At 42.4% G+C, this 26683-nt stretch overlaps 1 protein-coding gene across 7 annotated transcripts in view; it reads left to right on the top strand.

The window, feature by feature from the left end:
- SASH1 (SAM and SH3 domain containing 1) overlaps positions 1-26683 on the top strand; it is a 1308454-nt gene that overhangs the window by 973013 nt on the left and 308758 nt on the right. Inside the window, exon 1 of one of the 7 annotated variants that reach the window (XM_082250125.1) lies at positions 25223-25507. The exons of 5 other annotated variants lie outside the window; for them this stretch is intronic. In XM_082250125.1, coding sequence (XP_082106251.1) covers positions 25409-25507 — 99 coding nt within the window. In that variant the 5' untranslated portion in view covers positions 25223-25408. Of the gene's footprint in view, positions 1-25222; positions 25508-26683 lie in introns of those variants that run through there. One more of the 7 variants, XM_082250127.1, reaches the window with a different exon arrangement.

A 26683-nucleotide genomic window follows, 5' to 3' on the forward strand; every position in this document is an offset into this window, starting at 1 on the left:
TATGATGCTTGGGCAAGAATGAGAGTGTGTGGGACCACCTTAACCTCTTGCTGACCCGCTCACAGTAGATGCATTGTAAATGGGCGGCACAGCCAGGCACGGGCCTGGCAATGATGTACCCTTACTTCCTGGTTTGTCAGCGCACATGCCCATGCCCCTTGCTGAACCGTGCTGTGATTGGACACAGCACAAGTTTGTCAACAGATTTCAGTCAATGATTTTAGCTGAAATCTGTTCATGGGCTGTGGCCAATCACAGCACAGAGTTCTGTGTTGAAAAACACATAGACTTCTGTGCATAGACAGCCACCTATCTGTTTCTTCTCAGAGTGAATTTCATGGAGAAAAAGAAAACAGATCTGTTAGTAAAAGCAGCACACATTACACTTGTTAGGCATACAGTTAACCTCTTGCTTGCTGCAAGAGAAATGGCCACACACTAGGCAATAGCTCACAATGAAAGGCTTTAATTAACAAGGATGCAAGGTACAGCAAAATGGATGGTAGACATGTTTCAAAAAAACTCACAGCGAGTCGTGTGAAACATGTCTACCATCCATTTTGCTGTACCTTGCATCCTTGTTCAATAAAGCCTTTCATCGTCAGCTATTGCCTGGTGTTTGGGCATTTCTCTTGTATCCTGTCTGAGGTGACAATCTGAGGTCCTGCACCCAAGGCTGGCTGTGAAGTTCCAAACTGCCTGAGCGAAGTACATCTCTTTCTCTGAACCGCTTGCTTGCGCCTTGATGTTAACTCCTTCCCAGCCAGTGTCCTTAGTACAGTGTACAGTATTATCAATGGTTACTGTATTAGTGTCACTAGCCACATCAGTGTCGGTTAGTCAGTTAGCGTCCCTCCCACCCAGTGTCAGTTAGCGCTAGATTGCACGCCACACTCTCACAGTCACACTATAAGACGCCGATCACCGCCATTACCAGTATAACATCTGTACGGATCAGTATCTTGATCACATTAAGAATCATACTATTTATTATTATTATACAGGATTTATATAGCGCCAATAGTTTGTGCAGCGCTTTACAATGTGGGGGAAGACAATACAGTTACAGTACAATTCAATACAGGAGGAATCAGAGGGCCCTGCTCGTTAGAGCTTACAATCTAGTGTCCTCAATAGTATAGTGCACCCCCCCCCAAAAAAAAAAAAACACAGTTTGATTTTTACTAAAGAACACATTTTGGCTTAAATTTATGAAGAAATTTGATTTTTTTTTTATATGTTTTAGATCAGAAAGTAGAATATATATATATATATATATATATATATATATATATATATATATATATATATATATATATATCTATATATATATATTTTAGTATTTTTTTTGCTTATGTAATAAAAAAGTGTAGCTCGAATACCAACAAAAGAAAGCTCTATTTGTGTGAAAAAATTATGTAAAAGTAATTTGTGTATATTATTGCATGACTGCGCAATTGCCAGTTAAAGTAACAAGTAACACAGTGCTGAATAGCAAAACATGCCCTGGTAATAAAGGGGGTAAAACTCTGAAAGTCAAGTGGTTAAGGGTAATCTCACATAGAATTGTTTCATCTCCTTATAAAAACATTATGTACATATATATATATATATATATATATATATATATATATATATATATATACACACAATAGGAAAAATCTTTCATTCTTCTTGCCACAAAGAGGGAAAGAATTACTTTGCACATGTACAGTACATGGTCCATCAGCAAAGTCACAATATATTTTGTGGGGTCTTGCTGCCTGTGATTCCCATTAGGACATTTGTCTATTGCTACCCAACCCTGCCAATTCTATTTTATTCAAACACTAATAAAATACTGAAAATCTCTATGTCCAAGTATATTGTAAAAAAAAAAAAAACACATGTAACTAACAAAATTGGCTAAAAAATAGCTCCCTTTGTCTTATCTCTTTATGTAAAGGATGACACCAAATGAAAGTCAACTGATTAGTATGTTGTGTTTTTAGCTAGGAAACTGTCCATATGTACTGAGGGTGTGATGATTGATTAGTAATCTGGAATAATAATGAGCTCCTCTGTTATGGAGATACATAGGTGTCACAAAAAGGCATTTGTTTTCTATTGATAAGGTTTAGTAAACAGAAAAAGTGCTAAATACATTCGTTCTTGCAAATATAAACTAAACAAAGTTGACCTTATGAAAAACTTATTAAAAAAAAAAAAAAGGGGACAGATATGCTGCAATCTAATGGTGGAAACACAGCTCTGTAGAAAACATCATGTTTTGGATCATGCTGTCCTCAAACCTGGACTATCTTGTGCAATATTTGAAGCATACTAAGGAGAAATAGTCTCCTTTTCCAAAGTATTAAATGAACCTGCATACCTTAAGTATGATTCCTTGAACCAGCATCCTGCGCTTAGATTTTCTGGCATATTTACACCACAGAATATCTCATCTACAATTTCTATGCACTATCCTGCCAAGCTTTTCCAGCAGGGTCTTTCTGCAGAGCCAGTAATTCCGCTGTGAAAAGCTGGGTTCAATTTGGAGTGTTTATTTGAGAATATCACCGACTAGTAACTGCTGGATCCCATTAATAGGTATTTTGCAAGGAGTAGTACTAGATTTAATTTAATTTGTGGGTGATATGGTATGTATACTGTATATACACACACGTCTACAGTTTATATATGTATATATTAGCTTATTAAATTTTTTATATTTCTTGAATATATTAGAAAAATGACTGTGCAACATTCTGCCCCTGTTCCAAAATTCTTTACTTGCATAAAGGCCTGCTACAAAAAGCAAGGCAAGTCATAAACTGCATAAAGCATTCAGGTCAGCGTTCCACAATGTCATTTCCCTCAAATCCAGTGTTTGGGGGAAGATGGGTGGTGTGCCTTTGGAGTCAAACCTTTTGTAAACATCCAAATAAACGCTTTTTGGGATTTAACTTTCACTTTGCCTTCGTGTGATACCCACAAATAATTTTGAATACATAATGGGGTTTATTTACTAAAGCTGGAGTGTGCAAAATCAGGCTTACATCTGCATAGAAACCAATCAGCTTCTAAGCTCAGCTTGTTCATATAAGCTTTGGCAATAAAACCTGGAAGCTGATTGGTTTCTATACAGAAGTGAGCTATAGTAAACTAGTATAGTAACTTTAGTAAATAAACCCAGATGATCTTTTTAACTTGGAATACTTGGTATATACACTGAGCAGAGAAGAAATTTTATATATCCTTAAAGTGTTTGTTACCCCGACACTTCATATTCCTGATATGTGCCTGCTGTACCATGTACTTGAATGAGAAAGTATCCTGGTCTCTTTGTGTTGCTTCCTTTGTGTGAAATCCATGGTGTTCCTGCTAGTCCTTCTGCTTTCCCAATAAAAACTGACCACACTAAGCAGGAGAACACACACCGTGGTCAGTTCTCTAGCTGTGCTGAAAACTCAGTGTGCTCTCCTCAAATGAACAGACTTGTCCTGACATCGCCCCCACCCCCCGCACAGCCTGGGAAGCTCAGTGTACTGCTGCTTCTCCTCCTCCCAGCAGCTGTTATGTAGCTGAGAACAGAGGGAATGTGATCACTTATAACAAAGGGGAAAATGGTATTTATAATTTATTTTTATATCTATACACAAATGTTTTGACTTTCTTTTCTAATTTAAGCTGAATTGGTTGTTATACAAGGTGATCGTTTACAATCACATTAACCACTTGCCGACCAACTGTGACAGGCTGGCTCGGCTGCGCAAATCCCCGTACCTCTACAGCGATCCACAGGAGCGATCCTGGGGCGTGCAGGGGGCCGTCGGAGGCACACGTGCACCCCAATTAGCCAGCGGGCAAGCTGACTCATGGGGCCGGCGGTCGGGATTGTCGCCGGGCACCCGCGATCACTCCTCGTAGAGAGAGAACGGCGGTCTGCTGTCGTAAACACAGTAGATCGTTGTTCTCTGAGGAATCAGTATAGAGCGCCTGTGATCCTCCTATTTAGAATCACAGGTTTCTGTGTTGATTCCACAAGACCATCCCCCTCACAGTTAGAAAACACCCCCTAGGCATACACTGAACCCTTTGAGCGCCCCTGAGTTAACCCCTTCCCTGCCAGTGTCATTATTACAGTAAAAGTGAATATTTGTAGCACTGATTATTGTAGTAATGTCACTGGTCCCCCCAAAAGTGTCAAAAATGTCAGTTAGGTGTCCGATCTGTCTGCCGCAATGTCACAGTCCCGCTAAAAATCGCCATTATTATTAAAAAAATAAAAATGACATAAATATTCCCCTAGTTTGTAGACCCTATAACTTTTGCACACACCAATCAAAATACGCTTATTGGGATTTTTTTTTTACCAAAAATATGTAGAAGAAAACAAAGTGGCTTAAAATGATAAAAAAAATTGATTTTTAAATTTGTTTTATTGGGAATGTTTTTTGTTTTTCAGAATTGTCGCTAATTTTTTTGTTTATAGCGCAAAAAATGAAAATCGCACAGGTGATAAAATACCACCAAAAGAAAGCTCTATTTGTGTGAAAAAAAGGGTATCAATTTTATTTGGGTACAACATTGCACGACTGCGCAATTGTCCGTTAAAATAACGCAGTGCCGAATCACAAAAAATGGCCTGGTCATTAAGGGCATAAAACCTTCCAGTACAGAAGAGGTTAATATTATTTCTACCATCTAGCATTAAAGTGGTTGTAACAAAAGTCTGTCAAATAAATATTATGGGGTTATGCATTAAAGCTAAATTATTGAAGCATAGCAATAATGTGGAAAACGATATGCAGTGGCTTTTCTGCTTAATGATAACCAATTATCTTTTAATGATCTTTGCTTTTTTTTTTAGAAACAGGAATTTTCCCTAACTAAAGAACATTCAAATATTTGAATAAATCTGAACCATAATGATGTATTTTATTTATCTACTCTGTACAGGACTAATTAAAAAAAAAAATACCTTTAAAAAGTTGCATAACATTTGGATTGTAAGATCTCTAGGAATAGGGCATTCTAAACTTCTTTTATTAAATTGTATTGTAATTGTACCATATTTCTTTATTTTGTGAACTTCTGTGGAACCTTTTAGCATCATATAAATCCTATCTAATAATAATAATAATAAAAAGAATAATAATAACTATTTTCAGCCAGTAAGTGATGCTCTAGGGCTAGGCTCTTTTTCCTATGTTTACCAGACTAATCTTAATGTGTTACTAAACCCAAGACCCTGCATTCACTATATTTGGTCTCCCACAGCACACAGAACATGGAAATGCAATAATTTTAGTAAATATAAACTGATAAATGCCTTCTATCATCAGCAGTATATAGCAGTCTGGTGACTTTTATCAGTGTCTGGTTAAAGCTTGTATGCCGGGTTTCAGGGAGCCATCCCTGTTGGGAGAACACAGTGATTACTGCTAGTGGCTATAGCTGCTCACAATAATCACATGCTAAAAATCCGGCAGGCTGGCCGTACCCAAGTCAATCAATAGATCAACTTCGAATTTCAGCCGAGCCCTGCTAAAATGGCCGAGATTGAATCCATCTATGGCCGGCTTAACTGCCTCATACCTACAAATCTATCAAGCTTGCCTTATCTTTCATCCATCTGCATCTCCAGGTTCAGTCACAGTGAGCCACATCAACGCACAGGCTGGATTCCTGCATGTAAAAAAGCCTTTAACCCCTTCACGCTGACGGAACGCAAATATGCAGCCTCGGCTTCAGGGGGTTGTACCGGGGTGATGCCTGCAGCTAGAAAAAAAAAAATGTAAGTGCTTCTGTCCCCTCGTGCTCGCACGCAGAAGCGAACGCATACGAAAGTCGCGCCCACATATGTAAGCGGTGTACAAACCACACATGTGAAGTATCTCCACGATTGTTAGAGTGAGAGCAATAATTCTAGCACTAGATCCCCTCTGTAACGCTAAACAGGTAACTTTCAAAAAATGTTAAAGCGTCGCCTATTGTTTTTTTTTTAAGTACCGTAGTTTGTCGCCATTCCACGAGTGTGCGCAATTTTAAAGCATGACATGTTGGGTATCTATTTACTCGGCATAATATCACTATATTTCACAATGTACAAAAAAATGGGGCTAACTTAACTCCTGTTTTTTTTTTTTTTTAAATTCGTGAAAGTGTATTTCTTCCCAAAAATTGCATTTGAAAGACTGCTGCGCAAATACCGCGTGACATAAAATATTGCAACAATCACAATTTTATTCTCTAGGAGATAGATAGATAGATAGATAGATAGATAGATAGATAGATAGATAGATAGATAGATAGATAGATAGATAGATAGATAGATAGATAGATAGATAGATAGATAGATAGATAGATAGATAGATAGATAGATAGATAATGTGTGGGGGTTCTAAGTAGTTTTCTAGCAGAAAATACTGATTTTAACTTGTAAGCAACAGATGTCAGAAAAAGGCATAGGCTCCGAGAGGTTAAAGGACCAACAGTCAATCATGAGCACCTATCATCTTTACAAGGATACTGTATTATAAGAAATCTAGTATTAGTCAATATGATTCCAGAAACAGTTTACCATTACTACATCTGTATGTCATTTTGTAAATACTGCCTAAATACTTTCTAAGAGCCGGTTCACACTGAGGCGACACGACTCCTTACTACTTCGGGGGCGACTTGTGCATTACCATGCACCACGACTTCGGAGCGACTTGCAGGGACTTCACATAATGGAAGTCTATGCAAGTCGCTCCGAGGTCGCCCCGAAGTAGTACAGGACCCTTTTTCTAAGTCGGAGCGACTTGTGTCGCTCCTATTAGAACGGGTCCTGTAGCGGTCAATGGACCGCGAGGGAGCGCGACTTGTCAGGCTGACAAGTCGCCTGACAAGTCGCGCTAGTGTGAACCGGTGTTCCGTGAGAATTACCTACCCGTGAGAAAAACCTACCCCTCGTCACTTCCCGTACTCCGCACTGTATGTAATGCAGCGGGTACATTAAAACAGCTGTGCTGAAATACGAGTGATCTCCGCTCCTGTCCCGGTCACTTCCCTGCTCTCGGATAGTAAATATAAAAGCGGCGGCGGCTGTATGAAAACATAAATCACTGAGCCGAAAGCCGCTTTTATATTTACTTGCCGAGAGCAGGGAAGTGACCGGGACAGGTGCGGGGATGACTCGTATGTCAGCACAGCTGTTTTAGGTAAGTGCCGCGTCGGTAGGTTTTTTTCACGGTACACCGTGATCGTTTTATACTAGTGCGCATGCGCACTAGTAAGCTCCTCTGTTCTGCCATTAGGTATCCGGCGCTCTGAGCATGCGCACTGCTGCGCTGCTCAGATGCTTCTGGCCGGAAGTGACGAGGGGTAGGTAATTCTCACAGGGTAGGTAATTCTCACGGAACACCGGCACTTAACTTTCAATATTTGTTATTGAATTTTCGGATTTAAAAACATAAACAGATAAACAGACATAAACAGATTTTGCCAGTGTTGCAAGACATACAAATATGAGGGGTGAGTACATGACAGGGCTTGATCATGTACAGTAGTATATAGGATTTCTTCCGCATGATTTAAGTAGAAATTAGCATAAATTTTGCATCTGCAACCGTAAAGCCGTCTCTCCCCCCCCAGGTACCCCATCTGGGAGCAAAACTGCACCAAAGGTGGGTCGACAGAACCACCAGTCTTGCTCAGACTTCCAATTTGCACATGTTGAGCTCTTGGGGGGAAAAGGCGCGCCCCGTGACTAACAATTCAGCATTGGCATTTGTCGAAGAGCTTATCTAGTGCACCATATTCCAAAACATTTGCAAACCAGGTTTCCTTAGAAGTTGTAAGAAAAGAAGGCATGCGTAGGAAGAACCAGAGAAGACTTTTAACCATGTGATAGTAAGTGCACCCCTACCAGAGAAGACTTTTAACCATGTGATAGTAAGTGCACCCCTACCAGAGAAGACTTTTTACCATGTGATAGTAAGTGCACCCCTCATCTGCTGATGTGGCATGTAGGAAAAACAAAAGAAAAGTCACAGCCCTGTAGGGGAGAGAGGAGTGCAATACAGCAAAGTTAAGAAAGGAAGAGTTTAGAAGTGAAGTAAAGGAAGAGGGGAACATAGTAGGACAAGAAAAAAGGACCTAGAGTTTGTAATGGACGATGCTGTTCTCGGTGTGGGTGATAAGGGCAATCTGACGTACAGTGCCCACGGTTCCCAGGTTAGCTTAAAAAACTTTTATATATTGTTTATAATACTAGCTACTTTTTCCTTGTAACATTATCCAAGATATCTGCTAAATACTTTAAGTGCTCTGAAACCAAACTTTGCCTTCAGGTCATTTGATCTAATGAGATTGACAGTCTGACAAAGGTAAAGTGATTTTCACCTCAAGCAACAAATGAAAATGAAATCAAATGTAAGATAATGTCATTTGCTTTACATATGGCTAAATATAGGGCTATATTTTCAAATGCTTTTTGTGTACCCACTCATGTCACATGTACACATATTTTAAATAAACATTTATTTCTGTTAGCTTTTATGTGTAACCAGGAAGAGTCTTCGGTTTTAAAACGTTCTTCTAAAATGTGGTTCTCAGATCTAATTAATAGCCTAAAGCATTTTCTGTATGTAAATTGTAGATTTTTTTTTAAGCTTTGAAGAGCTCTGGGGCTTTTGGGCTTTTCCCCTGGCAGAGGGTGTGGATGTGGGAGTTTGTCTCTGTAAGTCGTAATAATACCATCCCCTTAGTCTTCCCTATTGAACAAACACTATACAGTCATATAGACAGCATACTGGAGGCACAGCTGCAAGAAGTATTCCTTTACCCACCAATTGCTCACCCTTTGGCAACACAGGGGGAAAAAAATGAAAAAAATGTAGGATAGGGCAAATTTTCTCTGCCCAATGGTTACCCCCTCATGATTCAGCAGTAGGACAAGAAAGGGGAGAGTTGAGGGCTGGAGGGAAGGAGGAACGTGTAAAGGCTTTTTCCAGAGGGCATTTCAACCACAGCTGTGGTTTTTCATGATGGTGGCAGGAATTTCACAACTGCTCATCATACCACCACTAGTTGAGAAGTAATTGTGCTGCCAAAATAGCCATTGCCTGGCACCTCTCTTCCATTCATTAGTCCAACATTAAGAAAAGATTGAAGCTACAACGTTTTAACAAGGCATCTCCCTGTGATTTTATTCTCTGCTTTTAGGGCTGTTGCTGCCATGAAATTGTGCTGCCACTGAAACATGTTTACCCTGCAAACCCAAAAGGTTTGTAGTTCTCTTGTTTTTGCACCTCCCTGTGGTTTGTGTCATCACTCTTAGGCTTGTTGGCACTGCCATCAAAAGGTTGTGCCACAAGACATCTTTACCCACCTATACTTCTTTAGGGGTATAGTTGTATTTTTTTTTTTTTCGTAAGATTGATGCTGTTTGCACTGCTATCAAGCTGTGGTGCCAATGGCCAATTTTTATTATACCCTATTTGAGGACTGTAGTTCTATTTTTTCTTAAGAAGACAGCTGTCTGTGCTTTGTGTCTCAACTTTCAGGGTCCATTTCGTGCAGAAAAATATATGGATTTGAATGCATGAAAACACATTTTAAAGGAGCACATGTACATGTGAAGCCGAAAGGCTGATTTCTGGACAAGTTCCATAAAAGCAGGGGTTGTTATCACTTTGCACAGCGCTTGGTGGTGGTCTTGCTCGCAGTTCAAAGCACTTATCCATAGAGATGTACTGAACGGTTCGCCGGCGAACGGTTCCTGGCGAACTTCGAACGTTCGCGTTCGCCGCTGCGGGCGAACATATGCGATGTTCAGTCCGCCTCCTATACATCATCATTGAGGCAAACTTTGACCCTGAACATCACAGTCAGCAGACACATTCCAGGCCAATCAGCATACCTCCCTCCTACACCCTCCCACCTCCTATAAATAAGCAAGGGCAGCATCCATCTTAGATCATTTCTGTGTTACTGAGAGCAGGGAAAGTGCTGGTGCTGCTGCTGCTGTTATAGCTGGGGACAGTTCCCGGTCTTGTTAGCCAGTGTTCTTGGTACACTCCTGCTGTAAGGACAGCACCCCAAAAAGCCCTTCCTAGGGCTGGTATTTGAGGTTTTTTTTGGATATATATATATATATATATATATATATATATATATATATCTATTGTCCCCAAAAGCCCTTTTGAGGGCTGGTATTTGTGTAATTTTTTTTGTTCTGTGATATATATATATATATATATATATATATATATATATATATACATTTGTCCCCAAAAGCCCCTTTGAGGGCTGGTATTTGAGTATTTTATTTAATATATATATATATATATGTAGCATGTCCAGAACCAGAAAAAAAGATCATATAGGTGTAAAAGGGGTTCCCACCATCCCTGCTCTACTGAAAAATTATCTTTTTTTCTGGTTCTGGACATGCTACAGAGCTGAAACTTCACAGGTACACTTTTTAGACCCCCTAGACACTAAATCACACAAACAAGTTCTTAAAATTGTCATTTTTGATAGAGAGCCAATTATTGGAAAAAAAAAAAAACTTAACAAAAAAAAAATTTCTTTGGATTTATTGTCTGGGGGGTCTAAAAAGTGTACCTGTGAAGTTTCAGCTCTGTAGCATGTCCATGAACCAGAAAAAAAAATAGAATCAGGGTTATGGTTAGGGTTAGGGTTAGGGTTAGGGTTAGGGTTAGGGTTAGGGCTAGGGTTAGGGTCAGGGCTAAGGTTAGGGTTATTTTTAGTGCTTAGGGTTAGAGTTAGAGGGGTAGGGCTACTAACTCTAACCCTAAGTATCTCACTGTAACCCTAACCCTAGCCCCTAACACTAAACCTAACCCTCTAACCATAACCCTAACCCTCTAACCTTAACCCTAACCCTCTAAGCCTAGCCATAAAAATAACCCTAACCCTAAACCTAACCCTAACCCTAGCCCTAGCCCTAACCCTAACCCTAGCCCTAACCCTAGCCCTAATTCATATTTTTTTCTGGTTCCGGACATGCTACAGAGCTGAAACTTCACAGGTACACTTTTTAGACCCCCCCAGATGCTAAATCCAAAGAAATTTTTTATTTTTATGTTTTTTTTTAATTTTTCCAATAATTGGCTCTCTATCAAAAAATTACAATTTTTAAGAACTTTTTTTGTGTGATCCCTCTCCGGCATGCCACAGTCCAGGTGTTTGTCCCCTTGAAACAACTTTTCCATTACTATTGTGGCCAGAAAGAGTCCCTGTGGGTTTAAAATTCGCCTGCCTATTAAAGTCTATGGCGGTTCGCAATGTTCGCCGGTTCGCGAACATTCGCCGATGTTCGCCGTTCGCGAACAGCGAATTTTATGTTCGCGACATCACTACTTATCCATATAACTCTTGTGTACTGCATGGAAGTCAAGGAGAACAGGCTCAAGCTACACCACATCTTCTTCGCCACAGAAGCAGGCAAGATAGCACCCATTTCCCCCGTAAAAGGTAGACCACTCTAGACTCAAAGCACCCTCAAAGCGAATCCACCATACTTCATACGAGATTGTCCTTAGCTCTAGGGGACTTCTTGAAACACTTTGAAGGAGTTTTACCAAGGCACTAGATAAAATGTCCAGAAAAAAACATTGATTAGATCTGCTTACAAATAATATTTAGCAATATATATAGCAAATAAAAAAAAAAAATAATAATATAGTATATGCATTTGCTACACCAGACATGTTTTACTTTTAGTGGTATAAAAATCTTTCTTTTCAATCTGCAGCTGCTGTAATTTTCTGTAAAATTCAATTTAATATTGTGCCTGGAAGCAAAACTTCACTTAATTGCTGTAATCCCCAGCTACACCTGCTTTCCTTATCCTTTTCACTTTCTTATCACTCCATTTGGCTACTACTGTAACAATGTGGGTGCCTGAGAGGCCAAACAACAGTGTTGTAGCATAGGAGGAAGTAAAGCTAGTCACCGGTTCCACATATCCAAAAAGGAAATGTATTTCTCTTGGCTGTTATGGTCAAACAGTACAGTAGGGGAAGCAAAGGCTAGGTAAGGTTGGGTAACCTAAGGAGGGTAGCAGTTAATGGAAATGCATAGTAGTTTTGTACATATACAGGAGGAGGACATAAGTTACAATAAATGTATGTTAGTTTTGTACATATTTTCCTTCTTTAACCACTTCAATACAGGACAGTTACACCCCCTTCTTGCCCAGGCCAATTTTCAGCTTTTAGCGCTGTTTCATTTTGAATGACAATTGTGCGGTCATGCAACACTGTACCTAAACCAAATTTATGTCATTTTTTTCGAACAAAGAGAGCTTTCTTTTGGTGGTAATTGATCACCGCAAGGTTTTGTTTTTTGCTACACAAATAAAATAAACCGAAAACTTTGAAAAAAATAAAGTTTTTTTGTTTATGTTATAAAATTTTGTAAATAGATACATTTTTTCCTGCACCAATGAGCATTGATGAGGCCGCACTGACAGGCACTTATGAGGAGGCACTGATGGGGTGGCACTAATGTGCAACACTGATGGGCACTGATATGCAGCACTGATGGGCACTGATATATGGCACTCATAGGTAGCACTGATATGCAGCATTGGTGGGCACTGATAGGCACTGATGGACACTGATAGGCGGCACTGATGGGCATTGATAGGCGGCACTGGTGGGCCATAATGGGCACTGGTGAGTGGCACTGATAGATTGCAATGATGGGCAATGGTGGGCAGCACTGATAGATGGCAATCATGGGCAGCTCTGATGGGGAGGGCACTGAAGGGGTCCCTGAGCCCTGATTGCCATCCCTGGTGGTCCTGGGTGGGCATCCCTGGTGGCCATGGGTGGGCAATCCCTGGTGGCTCTAGTGGCACCCCCCCCAAAAGGTCTGTACTGGTAATCAATGCTCTGATTACCAGCACAGACCCCCTCCTGCCAGGAGAGCTGCAGATTGGCTCTCCTCTACTCGTGCCTGTCAGGCACGAACTGAGGAAAGCGGATCATTAGCACTTCCTATTTACTATGTGACCAGCTGTGATTGGACACAGCTGGTCACATGTTAAAGAGCCTACGTCAGAACCCAGGGGATGCGCAGAGTGCATTATTCTGCTGAATGTCATATGATGGCCAGTCAGGATAACACAACCACTTTAGTGCCGGTTCACATTTGTGCGATGCAGGAATGCTGCGAATATGCAGCGTGATCCCGCATCGCATCTGCACCTCTGGCAGTTCACATATGCGATATGCAGGGGGGGTCAATTAAAAGTTAACGACAACCCCAGTTGCGATCGTATATCGCAGTGCGTGCGATCTGACAATTTGCACAGAATCAGATCGCACTAGTGTGAACCACTATGCGATCCGATTCTGCTGCGGATGAAAAAAAGCCTCATGTGCGAGTTTATTGCGGACGTGGTGCGAATTCAGCCATACAAAGTGTATGGCTGAAATTTGCACTGCACATGAGATCGCATGTAATTTAGGAGCAGTGCGCACAAATGTGAACCGGGGCTTACCGTCGTCAATCCGCTATAGGGTGGGTGGCAAGTGGTTAAAGAGGTTGAAAAAGGCAAACGTTTTTTTTAGCTTACTGAATGCACTCTGCAGCCCCCCCCCCCCAAATACCTGAGCAAAATCTCGATTCAGCAATGTGCTTTCTCGGCTCTCTTCCTCCCTATTGGCTCAGATATAAAGTAATCCTGTGCTGAAGCCATCTTTTGGCTATTGAGCAGGCAGGAAGTGGTAGACGGTTAACTCCACTTTCGCTGGAAAAAAATAGCAAATTAAACAAAATAGCAAATTAAAATAAAAATGACCTTTCCTTTTCAATCTGTAGTGCAGTATTTTCTGTAAAAGGCATTGCAATATGGCTACCTGGAGGTGTACACACACCATGTACAGAACGCCCCTTGAAAATCTAATTTCCTGCCTGTTTGATTGGCTGACTGATTTTCCCAGAAGTCTGCACTAAGATACAAGTCAGATTTTTGGCATCCCATGCAACAAAAATGTAATTTTTGGTGATATACTCTCAAAGGGAATCACGTCTAAAGGGATACAGATCCTGCCACTGTGCTCCTTAAAGCCCTGCAGGTGCAGCAGCTGGGTACTTGTCCAAGCATGTGGGTGGATCCGGACCATATGATCGCGATCTTTCCTGAGCCTGGATCAACTCTGTGACATCAGGAGACAGCCGACTTCAGCCCGCTGTCTGCTGAAAACGAGTTACAGGAGTGCAGAAAGAACTGCACTCCTGTGATTCCCAGGAAAAGTACAGCCAAGCGAGCTTTACTTTAACTATAATTGTATGTAGATAGTGGCAAAAGAAGTTTCAAAATGAATAAAAGCAAAAACAATTAAAAAAATAATAATTTAATTGACCCCAAACTACTATACAGGTAGTGCAGAATTATTAGGCAAATGAGTATTTTGACCACATCATCCTCTTTATGCATGTTGTCTTACTCCAAGCTCTATAGGCTTGAAAGCCTACTACCAATTAAGCATATTAGGTGATGTGCATCTCTGTAATGAGAAGGGGTGTGGTCTAATGACATCAACACCTATATCAGGTGTGCATAATTATTAGGCAACTTCCTTTCCTTAGGCAAAATGGGTCAAAAGAAGGACTTGACAGGCTCAGAAAAGTCAAAAATAGTGAGATATCTTGCAGAGGGATGCAGCACTCTTAAAATTGCAAAGCTTCTGAAGCGTGATCATCGAACAATCAAGCATTTCATTCAAAATAGTCAACAGGGTCGCAAGAAGCGTGTGGAAAAACCAAGGCGCAAAATAACAGCCCATGAACTGAGAAAAGTCAAGCGTGCAGCTGCCAAGATGCCACTTGCCACCAGTTTGGCCATATTTCAGAGCTGCAACATCACTGGAGTGCCCAAAAGCACAAGGTGTGCAATACTCAGAGACATGGCCAAGGTAAGAAAGGCTGAAAGACGACCACCACTGAACAAGACACACAAGCTGAAACGTCAAGACTGGGCCAAGAAATATCTCAAGACTGATTTTTCAAAGGGTTTATGGACTGATGAAATGAGAGTGAGTCTTGATGGGCCAGATGGATGGGCCCGTGGCTGGATTGGTAAAGGGCAGAGAGCTCCAGTCCGACTCAGACGCCAGCAAGGTGGAGGTGGAGTACTGGTTTGGGCTGGTATCATCAAAGATGAGCTTGTGGGGCCTTTTCGGGATGAGGATGGAGTCAAGCTCAACTCCCAGTCCTACTGCCAGTTTCTGGAAGACACCTTCTTCAAGCAGTGGTACAGGAAGGAGTCTGCATCCTTCAAGAAAAACATGATTTTCATGCAGGACAATGCTCCATCACACGCGTCCAAGTACTCCACAGCGTGGCTGGCAAGAAAGGGTATAAAAGAAGAAAAGCTAATGACATGGCCTCCTTGTTCACCTGATCTGAACCCCATTGAGAACCTGTGGTCCATCATCAAATGTGAGATTTACAAGGAGGGAAAACAGTACACCTCTCTGAACAGTGTCTGGGAGGCTGTGGTTGCTGCTGCACGCAATGTTGATGGTGAACAGATCAAAACACTGACAGAATCCATGGATGGCAGGCTTTTGAGTGTCCTTGCAAAGAAAGGTGGCTATATTGGTCACTGATTTGTTTTTGTTTTGTTTTGGAATGTCAGAAATGTATATTTGTGAATGTTGAGATGTTATATTGGTTTCACTGGTAAAAAAAAATAATTGAAATGGGTATACTGTATATTTGATTTTTGTTAAGTTGCCTAATAATTATGCACAGTAATAGTCACCTGCACACACAGATATCCCCCTAAAATAGCTAAAACTAAAAACAAACTAAAAACTACTTCCAAATATAGTCAGCTTTGATATTAAGAGTTTTTTGGGTTCATTGAAAACATGGTTGTTGTTCAATAATAAAATGAATCCTCAAAAATACTCATTTGCCTAATAATTCTGCACTCCCTGTAGTTTCCATTTACAGTAAGTTAGCCTGTTGTTTTGACTTGTATGGAAAGCACATGAGTTCACATTAAAAATGAACTCCAGGAAATATCCTCTTTTTTATTTTAACTTCTAACATTAATCCTTCATATCTCACATCCAGAGGGCACCTGGGGGTGCAGAAATTCACTGTTGCTACAGTCTGTGCTACAGCCTGTGCTTCATACAGTCAGCTCTGGTCTCTTCCATTTGTTCCTCGAGCGACTAAAGGCCCGTACACACGTACCGATCGTCGGCATACAAACGTCGGTGGACGAAGGATCTGCCGATTGTACGCGTGTTAGTATGGTGCCTCCGACAGATGTCTGCGCACAATCCGCGGACAAAAGTCTTTCGTGCAAACATGAAAATATTTGTATGCCGACACCAGAACGGACGATTGTTCGCCTGTCAGTACACAATTCGGCCGACAGACCGCAGATTTGCAAGACTGGGCATGCTCAGAAAATAGAAAACACAGGGAAAGTTAACCATTACATGACATCACTTCTGCAGTCGGCGGACAAAATTCTTGTGCTGTCCTTGTGCTGTCTTTGCACTTTTCAGCAGACACCGACATCCCGGGGAGAAAAGAGGAACATTTGTAAGCCGACCATCGGTACGTGTGTACGGGGCTTTAGCTTCTCTATGCTGAACACAGTGAGTCACTCTTTTTCATCCCCCCCACCATTCAGAGAATGTCTTCTTCTGGGGTAGTGAGGAAGGTCAGGTGACATCACAATCTCCGCCTGATCCATTCGGAGAAGGCCTTGTATCAATTGAAAGACAGACTTTCTATGAATGGCTGTGGTGCCCAGTTGTTAGAATTCAGCATTAAATGATCACATAGAATTAATTGCACACTCCTACATAAATGACAGCTCCATTTCTTTGTTAGCTCTTGATTTTAAGATAACATGTTTTATCTTGTCTGCTTATTATAAGTCATTATTTAGAAAGGCACTGGCAAGCCTTTTTTATGTTTCTTTATGCTATGTCTAGAGTAAAATTCCTTGAATGGTGTACATGGAAACATGCTTGAAAAATTGTGTAGATATAAAACAAAAAAAACAGCAAAAAAAAAAAAACTGCCTTCTTAAAGCTCAAACCCAGAAATGTTGAAAAAAAAAATCACCTTGCAGCCCCCGCCCTGCACACACACACACACCCCAATGGTTAAATGTTTGTAATGCCTAGGGGTGCACAGTGCAGACTCTTTTACTTAACTTATACCCCGCTCCAGCTGGCTCTGGAGTCCTTCTCCTCTGCCCAAAGCTTCAGTCTGTGATTGAAGCCTCTTCTTCATTATGTATAATACAGAAACATTAAACCTGTATTGTACATTGAGAAGCCTGAAGCGTCACCACAGCCAGTCCCTGCGCTGGAGGGCCCTTGCTGGAGCCAGGTGTAAGGCAAACATTTACTCCCTCTCAATGCACCACTGTATATAATGAGCATTTAATTTTTACTGTGCAAGGGAGGTCTGCAAGGGTATTTTTTTTTTTCTGAAGTTGGGCTTTAATAATTAAACCATTTTTTAATTTAATGTTACTACAGGGAGTGCAGAATTATTAGGCAAATGAGTATTTTTGAGGATTAATTTTATTATTGAACAACAACCATGTTCTCAATGAACCCAAAAAACTCATTAATATCAAAGCTGACTATTTTTGGAAGTAGTTTTTAGTTTGTTTTTAGTTTTAGCTATTTTAGGGGGATATCTGTGTGTGCAGGTGACTATTACTGTGCATAATTATTAGGCAACTTAACAAAAATCAAATATACAGTATACCCATTTCAATTATTTATTTTTACCAGTGAAACCAATATAACATCTCAACATTCACAAATATACATTTCTGACATTCCAAAACAAAACAAAAACAAATCAGTGACCAATATAGCCACCTTTCTTTGCAAGGACACTCAAAAGCCTGCCATCCATGGATTCTGTCAGTGTTTTGATCTGTTCACCATCAACATTGCGTGCAGCAGCAACCACAGCCTCCCAGACACTGTTCAGAGAGGTGTACTGTTTTCCCTCCTTGTAAATCTCACATTTGATGATGGACCACAGGTTCTCAATGGGGTTCAGATCAGGTGAACAAGGAGGCCATGTCATTCGCTTTTCTTCTTTTATACCCGTTCTTGCCAGCCACGCTGTGGAGTACTTGGACGCGTGTGATGGAGCATTGTCCTGCATGAAAATCATGTTTTTCTTGAAGGATGCAGACTTCTTCCTGTACCACTGCTTGAAGAAGGTGTCTTCCAGAAACTGGCAGTAGGACTGGGAGTTGAGCTTGACTCCATCCTCAACCCGAAAAGGCCCCACAAGCTCATCTTTGATGATACCAGCCCAAACCAGTACTCCACCTCCACCTTGCTGGCGTCTGAGTCGGACAGGAGCTCTCTGCCCTTTACCAATCCAGCCACGGACCCATCCATCTGGCCCATCAAGACTCACTCTCATTTCATCAGTCCATAAAACCTTTGAAAAATCAGTCTTGAGATATTTCTTGGCCCAGTCTTGACTTTTCAGCTTGTGTGTCTTGTTCAGTGGTGGTCGTCTTTCAGCCTTTCTTACCTTGGCCATGTCTCTGAGTATTGCACACCTTGTGATGTTGCAGCTCTGAAATATGGCCAAACTGGTGGCAAGTGGCATCTTGGCAGCTGCACGCTTGACTTTTCTCAGTTCATGGGCTGTTATTTTGCGCCTTGGTTTTTCCACACGCTTCTTGCGATCCTGTTGACTATTTTGAATGAAATGCTTGATTGTTCGATGATTTAAGAGTGCTGCATCCCTCTGCAAGCTATCTCACTATTTTTGACTTTTCTGAGCCTGTCAAGTCCTTCTTTTGACCCATTTTGCCCAAGGAAAGGAAGTTGCCTAATAATTCTGCACTCCCTGTAAAATTATCTTACTATCTGTAGCCAGTCATAATTTTCCAATATCAGTTTCTTGCAACTATGGCAGCCCACTGGGATGCAGAAGTTTCTGCTTTACTGATAGCAAGAATATAGATAAAGGCAGACAATACCACTTAGAAAAAAGTTTGAGAAAGTATAGGTACTGTATAGCCTACATCAATATAGAACCGGAATAGGTATGAATCTCGAATTCCCTTTCTTTTTCTGTCTACAAAACTGGAGAGAACAATGTACAATCTGAAGCATTTATTTGTTTTTAACCAGTCTTGTACCTTAGGCGTGCTCTGTATGTCTTATAAAACTTCAGCAAAGTACACAGGTTATAGGTAGCACATCCTGCCTGTCTCCCCCTGCTGCCACTCCAATACTGCCTTTGTACCCCCCCTTTCTCAACTGATTTTCACTTACCAGCTCTCTCCTGCTGTTCCTTCATCACACTTGGTGCAAAAATCCCCAGTGTCAGCTGGTATTGGATATTAGGGGTAGCAAATGATTTCAGACCCCATCTGTTTCATGACAGTGCTCAGCAGGGCCGGGACAAGGAGTAGGCAGGAGGGACGGTTGCCCTGGGCGCAATGGTTTATTGCAGGGATGGGGGGGGCGCCTTGACCCTAAACCTAAGGGAAGGGGGGCACAGTTTGGCATCCTTGTCCTGGGTGCTGGATGACCTTGTCCCGGCACTGGTGCTCAGGCCTAGTGATTGGCTGTTAGACCCAAGGACTGTTACATGAGACAGAGCCACATGTCCTCCATGTGTCAGAGGAAAGAGAGAGGGTAAGCACTGGAAATGTATCAGTGGTTTTCGAGAGGGGGGGACCTTTGCAAAGACATTGTCAGTTTGTCTCTTTAACGAAGTATGGGCTTTTAAAAAAATAAACATACATACTCACCACTATGCTGCAGCATTGATGTAAAGCTGCTGTCCCACGTCAGCTCTAAGGCTGAGAATTGAGTGATCACATAAGCACTGATCGCTCTCCACTCTGCCCCTCCAGCACTTACTGGAGCACAGGGCAGGGAAGGGAGCAAGCATGGCTGCCTCCAGCTCTCAGCATTGTACTGAAAGGCTGAGCCAGCTGTCATTCAGACAGCTAAGTGGATCCCATCAATATTGTCAGGATCCTTCCAGGGACTTGCATGGCTCTGCCCTGTCAGCTAATAGTGGGCAATAGCCCACTATCAGCTGACCCTGGGTTACAGGAGTACAAAAGTAATTGTACTTCTGTGACTCACAAGAGAAGCATGGCCAAAAAAGCTTTGTCCATACTTCTCTTATAAGCAAATCTGTCATGTGGTCATGCAGAGGTATGCCTTAGTTCAACCCCCACCCCCACCCATAACCAGCAGAACATACCCACACACACACACACACACATTGAGTTACTCATAGCTTACACAGGTGGGCTTCCCCTGCTCCCTGCTATCAAGCAGAGCAGCAGGGGGCAAACAAAAAAGGGAGCATAATGCTGATGGGGTTGGAGGAGGGACTAAAGTGAAACTGTTGTGTTGGCCAGGGCGCAGCTTCACTTTAAGGGTCCATTTACACCATTACATTGTGGTATTGCATGTGTTGTGGTTCCATTTATTCTAATTGACACCCCAGGGCATGGAAGCACATGGTAATGTACTACTGTGCATTGTGGTGTGCTGCGTCCAAACAAAAAAGTAATGCAGGTATGTTTTTCTGTCTGCTCTGGTGAGTGCGCAGTCTATTTAACCACTTCACCCAAATGAACGCTCCTGTACGTCCTCAGGTTTCAGTGGTTATAGCGGGATGATGCCTGTACCTACAGGCATCATCCTGTTATCATTCTTTTCACCCAGAGATTCTGAGTAAAGCAGAAGTGATCCGAGTGGCTAATTAGCCACTCGATCACTTTTGCGAGTGGCGGAAGGGGGTCCCCACCCACCTACCGCCGCCGCTGCCTCTCCCGGGCTCTACCGTACAATCGTTGTGCCCGGGAGTGGTCCAGCAAGGGGCGATGGGTGCCCTGTACAGAGAGAGAGAGAGAGAGAGAGGAACTGATGTAGGTCCCCTCTCTCAGTAACCCTGTAAACTGGGAGCAACGAGTAGTTTGTCACTTATGTTTCCCCCTCTTTGTTTACCTGGCCACCAGCAGCCAGAGAAGCAGCTGATAGGACCGATTTCGGTCTGACCGGCTGCATGGGGGGCCAGCGGAGAGATTTGGGATCTAATAGACCCCAAATTTCTCCATAAAGAGTACCTGGCATGGCCCATGCTGTCACAAGGGATGTTGTTAACCCCTTGTGATAGTTAGTATAAAAAAAAAGAATGTTGTATAAAATAAATAAATAATAAAAAAAAAAAAATTAAAGCACCACCGTCCCACCGGGCTTACGCGCAAATGCAAATTAATATTTTGCTCCCGCACGCATTACAGTGCTTGCACCACACATGTGAGGTATTTTCACGAACGTCAGAGAGAGAGAGCAATAATTCTAGCACCAGACCTCCTGTGCAACTCTAAACTGGTAACCAACCTGTAAAGACGTTTAAAGCTTCTCCTATGTAGAATTTTAAGCACCTTCGTTTGCTACCATTGCATGGGCAGACACAATTTTAAAGTGTGACATGTTAGGTATCAATTTACTTGGTGTAACATCATCTTTCACATTATACAAAAAAAAGTGTTTTTTTTTTTTAATTGCTTTAGAAGAACTGCTGCACAAATACCCAATATTTTATTCTATACGGTCTCTGCTAAAATATATATATATATATATATATATATATATTTTTTTTTTTTTTTTTAGCAGAGACCCTATAGAATAAAATGGTGGGTATTTGTGCAGCAGTTCTTCTAAAGCAATTTATATATATATATACAGTATATATATATATATATATATATATATATATATATATATATATATATATATATATGTTTGGGGATTCTGAGTAATTTTCTAGCAAAAAAAAGTAGATTTTTACATGTAGGAGCGAAGTGTCAGAATGGGCTTGGGAAGGAGGTGGTTAAAATGAACATAGGGCACCTAGATGGTAAAAAAAAATAAAAAATTGTCCCATCTCTGCCCTCTGTTGTGCTAAAATTAAGGGCAGACACCCTGACATGTTACTGCACTATTTTTTATTAGGAGATTTACCAACCTTTTAATTGCAGTTTATTTAGACTGGAATTCTTTAAGAAGACTGAAAAAGAAAGTTAAAAATATTTCCAAAAGAGTAATTCTAACACTTCTAACTTCCATGAATGTTAGTCAGGGGGGCCACATTAAAGTATTTAATATTTATCCAGTGACGTTGGTCTGCCCTCTTGCATAAAGGCAACTATTGAAAACAAGACTGCACTACTCTTTACAGGATGTGCTGGAGTTATTTTAGTTGGAAAATCATGGTACCACATTTGCCAGGTAAAGAAAAAAAAGCTGACGACCAAGTTCCCAGCGCATACTTTCCTAAAATACACTCCCTGGCCTAAACATACTTCAATAACTTAGTAAAATAAAGGTGTGCCTCCACCCATCTACTTCACAGACATTTGAGCTGATCCAACCAGTTTTCTATACAACAGAACATGCAGGTACACACCTCTGCTTTTTTTTCTGCATAATACAAAACATTTATATAAAGATGTATAGACTGGGGAGTCTTTTTGACTTTTATAGGTCTAGAAAATCTAATATAGAAGGCATAAAAAGAAGACAGGTAACTAAGAGAACTGTAAAAAGATAAGACAGGGAAGGGGACAAATGGAAGAGAGGGAGTAAAAGAAGAAGGATGAAAGTGAAAAGAGAATATGGGTTCAGTTTAAAATAGTGTTAAAGTGGAGTTCCACTCAAAAGTGGAACTCCGCTTTAAGTGGTCCTGACCTCCTGACATGCCAAATTTGGCATGTCATTTTTTTTGGGAGGGGGGGGGGGCGGGTACCTAGTTTTGACAGGTACCCGATGCCACTTCCGCTCGGGCCACCTAGGTGGCTCAAGCGGAAGTTCTCCTCTCCCCCTCCCTGCAATCTTCTGGGACACGTCACAGGTCCCAGACGATTGCCCGTCCAGCATGTAGCTGCTGACTTTTAAGAAACACATGGGTGGAACTCTGCTTTAAACACTCAATAGCTTAAAGTGGTGTTAAACCCAAAAGCAAAAAATGTATTTTATTGCAGCTTACCAATTTTTAGATGTGATTGCTGCATTTATTTTCTGGTTGGGCTTTCCTTCCTTAAAGGATAAGTCCACCCTAACATTAAAATCCCTGCATCTACAGACATCTGTGATCTAACACTAACCTATTTAACCCTGTAAAGAAGAAATCAGTATACTTACCTTTTTGAAGCCGATCCGACCCTTATCAATGCTGAGCTGTTAGCCACGGTTTCGCTCTTAGCCGAGGCTTTGCTGTTAGCCGCGGTTTCGCTGTTAGCCGTGGCTTCGCTGTTAGCCACGGCTTCGCTTTTAGCCATGGCTTCACTGTTAGCCGCGGCTTCGCTGTTAGTCGCGGCTTTGCTGTTAGCCGCGGCTTCGCTGTTAGTCGTAGCTACGCTGTTAGCCACGGGGCGCCGGACGCATGGAGTTCAATGGATCTTTTTTTTTTTTTTTTCAGTCACCTGATTAGAGCGAGAGGCTCTCATAGGCTTCAGCAAAGGGTGGACCCGGGGCACAGAGCAGTGCACCCCGAGCCCACCCATTGTGATACAATAGCGAATGAAAATTTGCTATTGTCTCACGGATCCTCCTCCTGGCCAATCAGGAAGTGGGTCCCATACGTGCTTCCTGATTGGCCAAAAGGCAAACCCCATGCCATTGGCCGAGGAGGAGGCGGGAGGACTGAGGACTCGAGGAGACTGAAGAGAAGCCGCCGCTTCAGGTAAGTGCACTTGTCTCGGGGAGGGGGGGGGCTTGGCACGCTGGCATCTCTGCATTGAAAGGGGGCACGCTGGTATGTGCATTAAAAGGGGGCACACTGGTATCTGCATTGAAAGGAGGCACGCTGGCATCTCTGCATTGAATGGGGGCACGCTGGCATCTCTGCATTGAAAGGGGGCATGCTGGTATCTGCATTGAAAGGGGGCACGCTGGTATCTGCATTGAAAGGGGGCACGCTGGCATGCCTGCATTGAATGGGGGCATGCTGGCATGTCTACATTGAAAGGAGGCACGCTGGCATCTCTGCATTGAAAGGGGGCACGCTGGCATCTCTACATTGAATGGGGCATGCTGGCATCTCTGCATTGAAAGGGGTCACGCTGGCATCTCTGCATTGAAAGGGGGCACGCTGGCATCTCTGCATTGAAAGGGGGCAAGCTGGCATCTCTGCATTGAAAGGGGTCACGCTGGCATCTCTGCATTGAAAGGGGTCACGCTGGCATCTCTGCATTGAAAGAGGGCACACTGGCATCTCTGCATTGAAAGGGGGCATGGTGATCTCTGCATTGAAAAGGGGCACACTAATCTCTGTGCATTGAAAGGGGGCACGCTGATCTCTCTGCATTGAAAAGGGGCATGCTGATCTCTGTGCATTGAAAGGGGGCACGCTGATCTCTCTGCATTGAAAGGGGGCACGCTGATCTCTCTGCATTGAAAGGGGGCACGCTGGTCCTTGTGCATTGAAAGGGGGCACGCTGATCTCTGTGCATTGAAAGGGGGCACGCTGATCTCTGTGCATTGAAAGGGGGCACGGTGATCTCTCTGCATTGAAAGGGGGCACGGTGATCTCTCTGCATTGAAAGGGGGCACGCTGGTCTCTCTGCATTGAAAGGGGGCACCCTGGTCCCTGTACATTGAAAGGGGGCATGCTATGCCTTATTTACTGAAGGCCCCTTTCACGCTTTTGTGACCTCAAACTCACGCAATTCTTTTACAGCGTTTTTTGCTGCAAAGCAATGCCTATTACATTTTTCTATTTGCGCCCCCCCCCCCCCAAAAAAAAAAATGTTGAGTCAGTATAGGTGCTGTGTGGTGTATGCCATAACCCAGTCAGTATAGGTGCTGTGGTGTAGCCAGGGTCTATGCCATAACCCAGTCAGTATAGGTGCTGTGGTGTAGCCAGGGTCTATGCCATAACCAGGTCAGTAAATGCACAGCAATAGTGGTGTAACCGAGCCCGTCCACTGCACAGTCCCACACACAGGACTCACACTACCTTTTGTTGCTGAGATTTATGAGGAGGCGGGAGAGACCATAGCACACCGGAGAAAGGGGGGGAGGTGAGCACTTTTCCCACCAGCCCTGTCAGAGGTTCACACTTGTTTGGTCTCAGGCGGTGTGCGTGTGTGAATTCCTGTGTGTGTCGTCAAGGAGGCGGCTAGAATGTTTGAGGGAGGGCTTTGTTTTTGTGGAGCGGCTCCCCCCGTGTGAACTCTGTGGACTATTCCGGAGTCCCAGTCTGCTGGTGTGCCCTCAGAGCGGTGAGAAGTTGTGAAGAGAGGGGAGTCCGGGTGTGAGCGGAGGAGATGACGGGGTACATTACACGGGGTACACACACTATGTCCCTACTGCTGAGGAGGAACACCGCACAGCAATAAGTGAGCAGCATGGAGGCTGAGGAGGCAGCGGCCAGTCCGTCCCAGGCTGAGGAGGACACCCAGGGTGACTCGTTCTCCAGGATCTGGACAGATGTGATGGGAATGCTGGTGAGTCTGGGCAGAGGGGGGAGGGGACCCCTTATCACTGTGCATGGTGTCCCCTGCACTCCATAGAATGAAGGAGCTCAGAGGGGGGCATGTAGGATGATGGATGGGAAGACTTCTCTACTCTCCCATCTGTGCTTGCCCAATGTTTAGGTTTCTTTTATTTACAATGAATCACTCATGTTTACATTTCTTCTCAATATATGCTACAAATAAAATACATCAAAAATTGTAAATAAATTAAAATGTATCAAAATAAATGTTTATTTATTTTTTTCAATTTGAATAAACTCAAGAAGGTTCAAGTTACTTTTTCCCTGTCAGTGTCCCATTGTGGAGATTTCCCTCTGCTTCCTGTCTCAGGGACACAACAGGAAATAAGAGGAGGACTTTTAAACTGAACCTTCACTTAGGCTCCATTCACACCTGATCACATCATTTTTCAGGCATATTTTGCAGGTGTTTGGAGGCAGGCATTGACATCTGACCAAAAAATGCAAATGAGGATTTTACGAGCTGAAAAACGCTCAGGTGTGAACAAGGCCTTTTTATTATAATAGAGGTTTTAAATAATGCCAACAGTTGGCGCAGTGCTTTAAAATATAAAGGGACACAATACAATTCAATACAAGAGGGTTAGGTCCTGGGAGCTTACAATCTAATATGATTTACACCCCCACTTATTTTTTTCTACAGTTAACAACAAAAACATTTTTTTTTATATTGGGGAAAGCTTCTTTATTTATTTATTTATTTTTTTTTAAGCACGGTCCCGTCTTCTGCATTTCTCTCCTAGGTAAAAGTAAAGCTCCCCCCTCCAGCCTGACACATAGTGGGATTTAAACAATCCAAGGAGGCTTTAGGGCTGTGTTGAACTCACTGTGCATGCACAGCGCATCAGGAGGAACCCAGAAGAGACAGCTGGTCCCCTGATGACATCACAAACAAGATGGCAGCGCAGGACCTGGCATGCAGTGGCTGTCACAGCAGGACAGCGCTTGGTTTGTTGGGTGGCTGAATATGCTAATTAAGCTCAATCCACCACCCATATTTTTTTTTTCTCTTTTATTTAGATCCGCTCTAAAGCAGACCATAGAGGAGTCTTTTTTTTTTTTTTTTTGTTCAGCTAGCGGGTTGAAGGTTTCCCCATCCACGTACTTAATATGGATGGGGAAGTCC

This window comes from Pelophylax lessonae, assembly GCF_965119305.1.
Source record: "Pelophylax lessonae genome assembly, chromosome: 3".
NCBI lineage: Eukaryota > Metazoa > Chordata > Amphibia > Anura > Ranidae > Pelophylax > Pelophylax lessonae.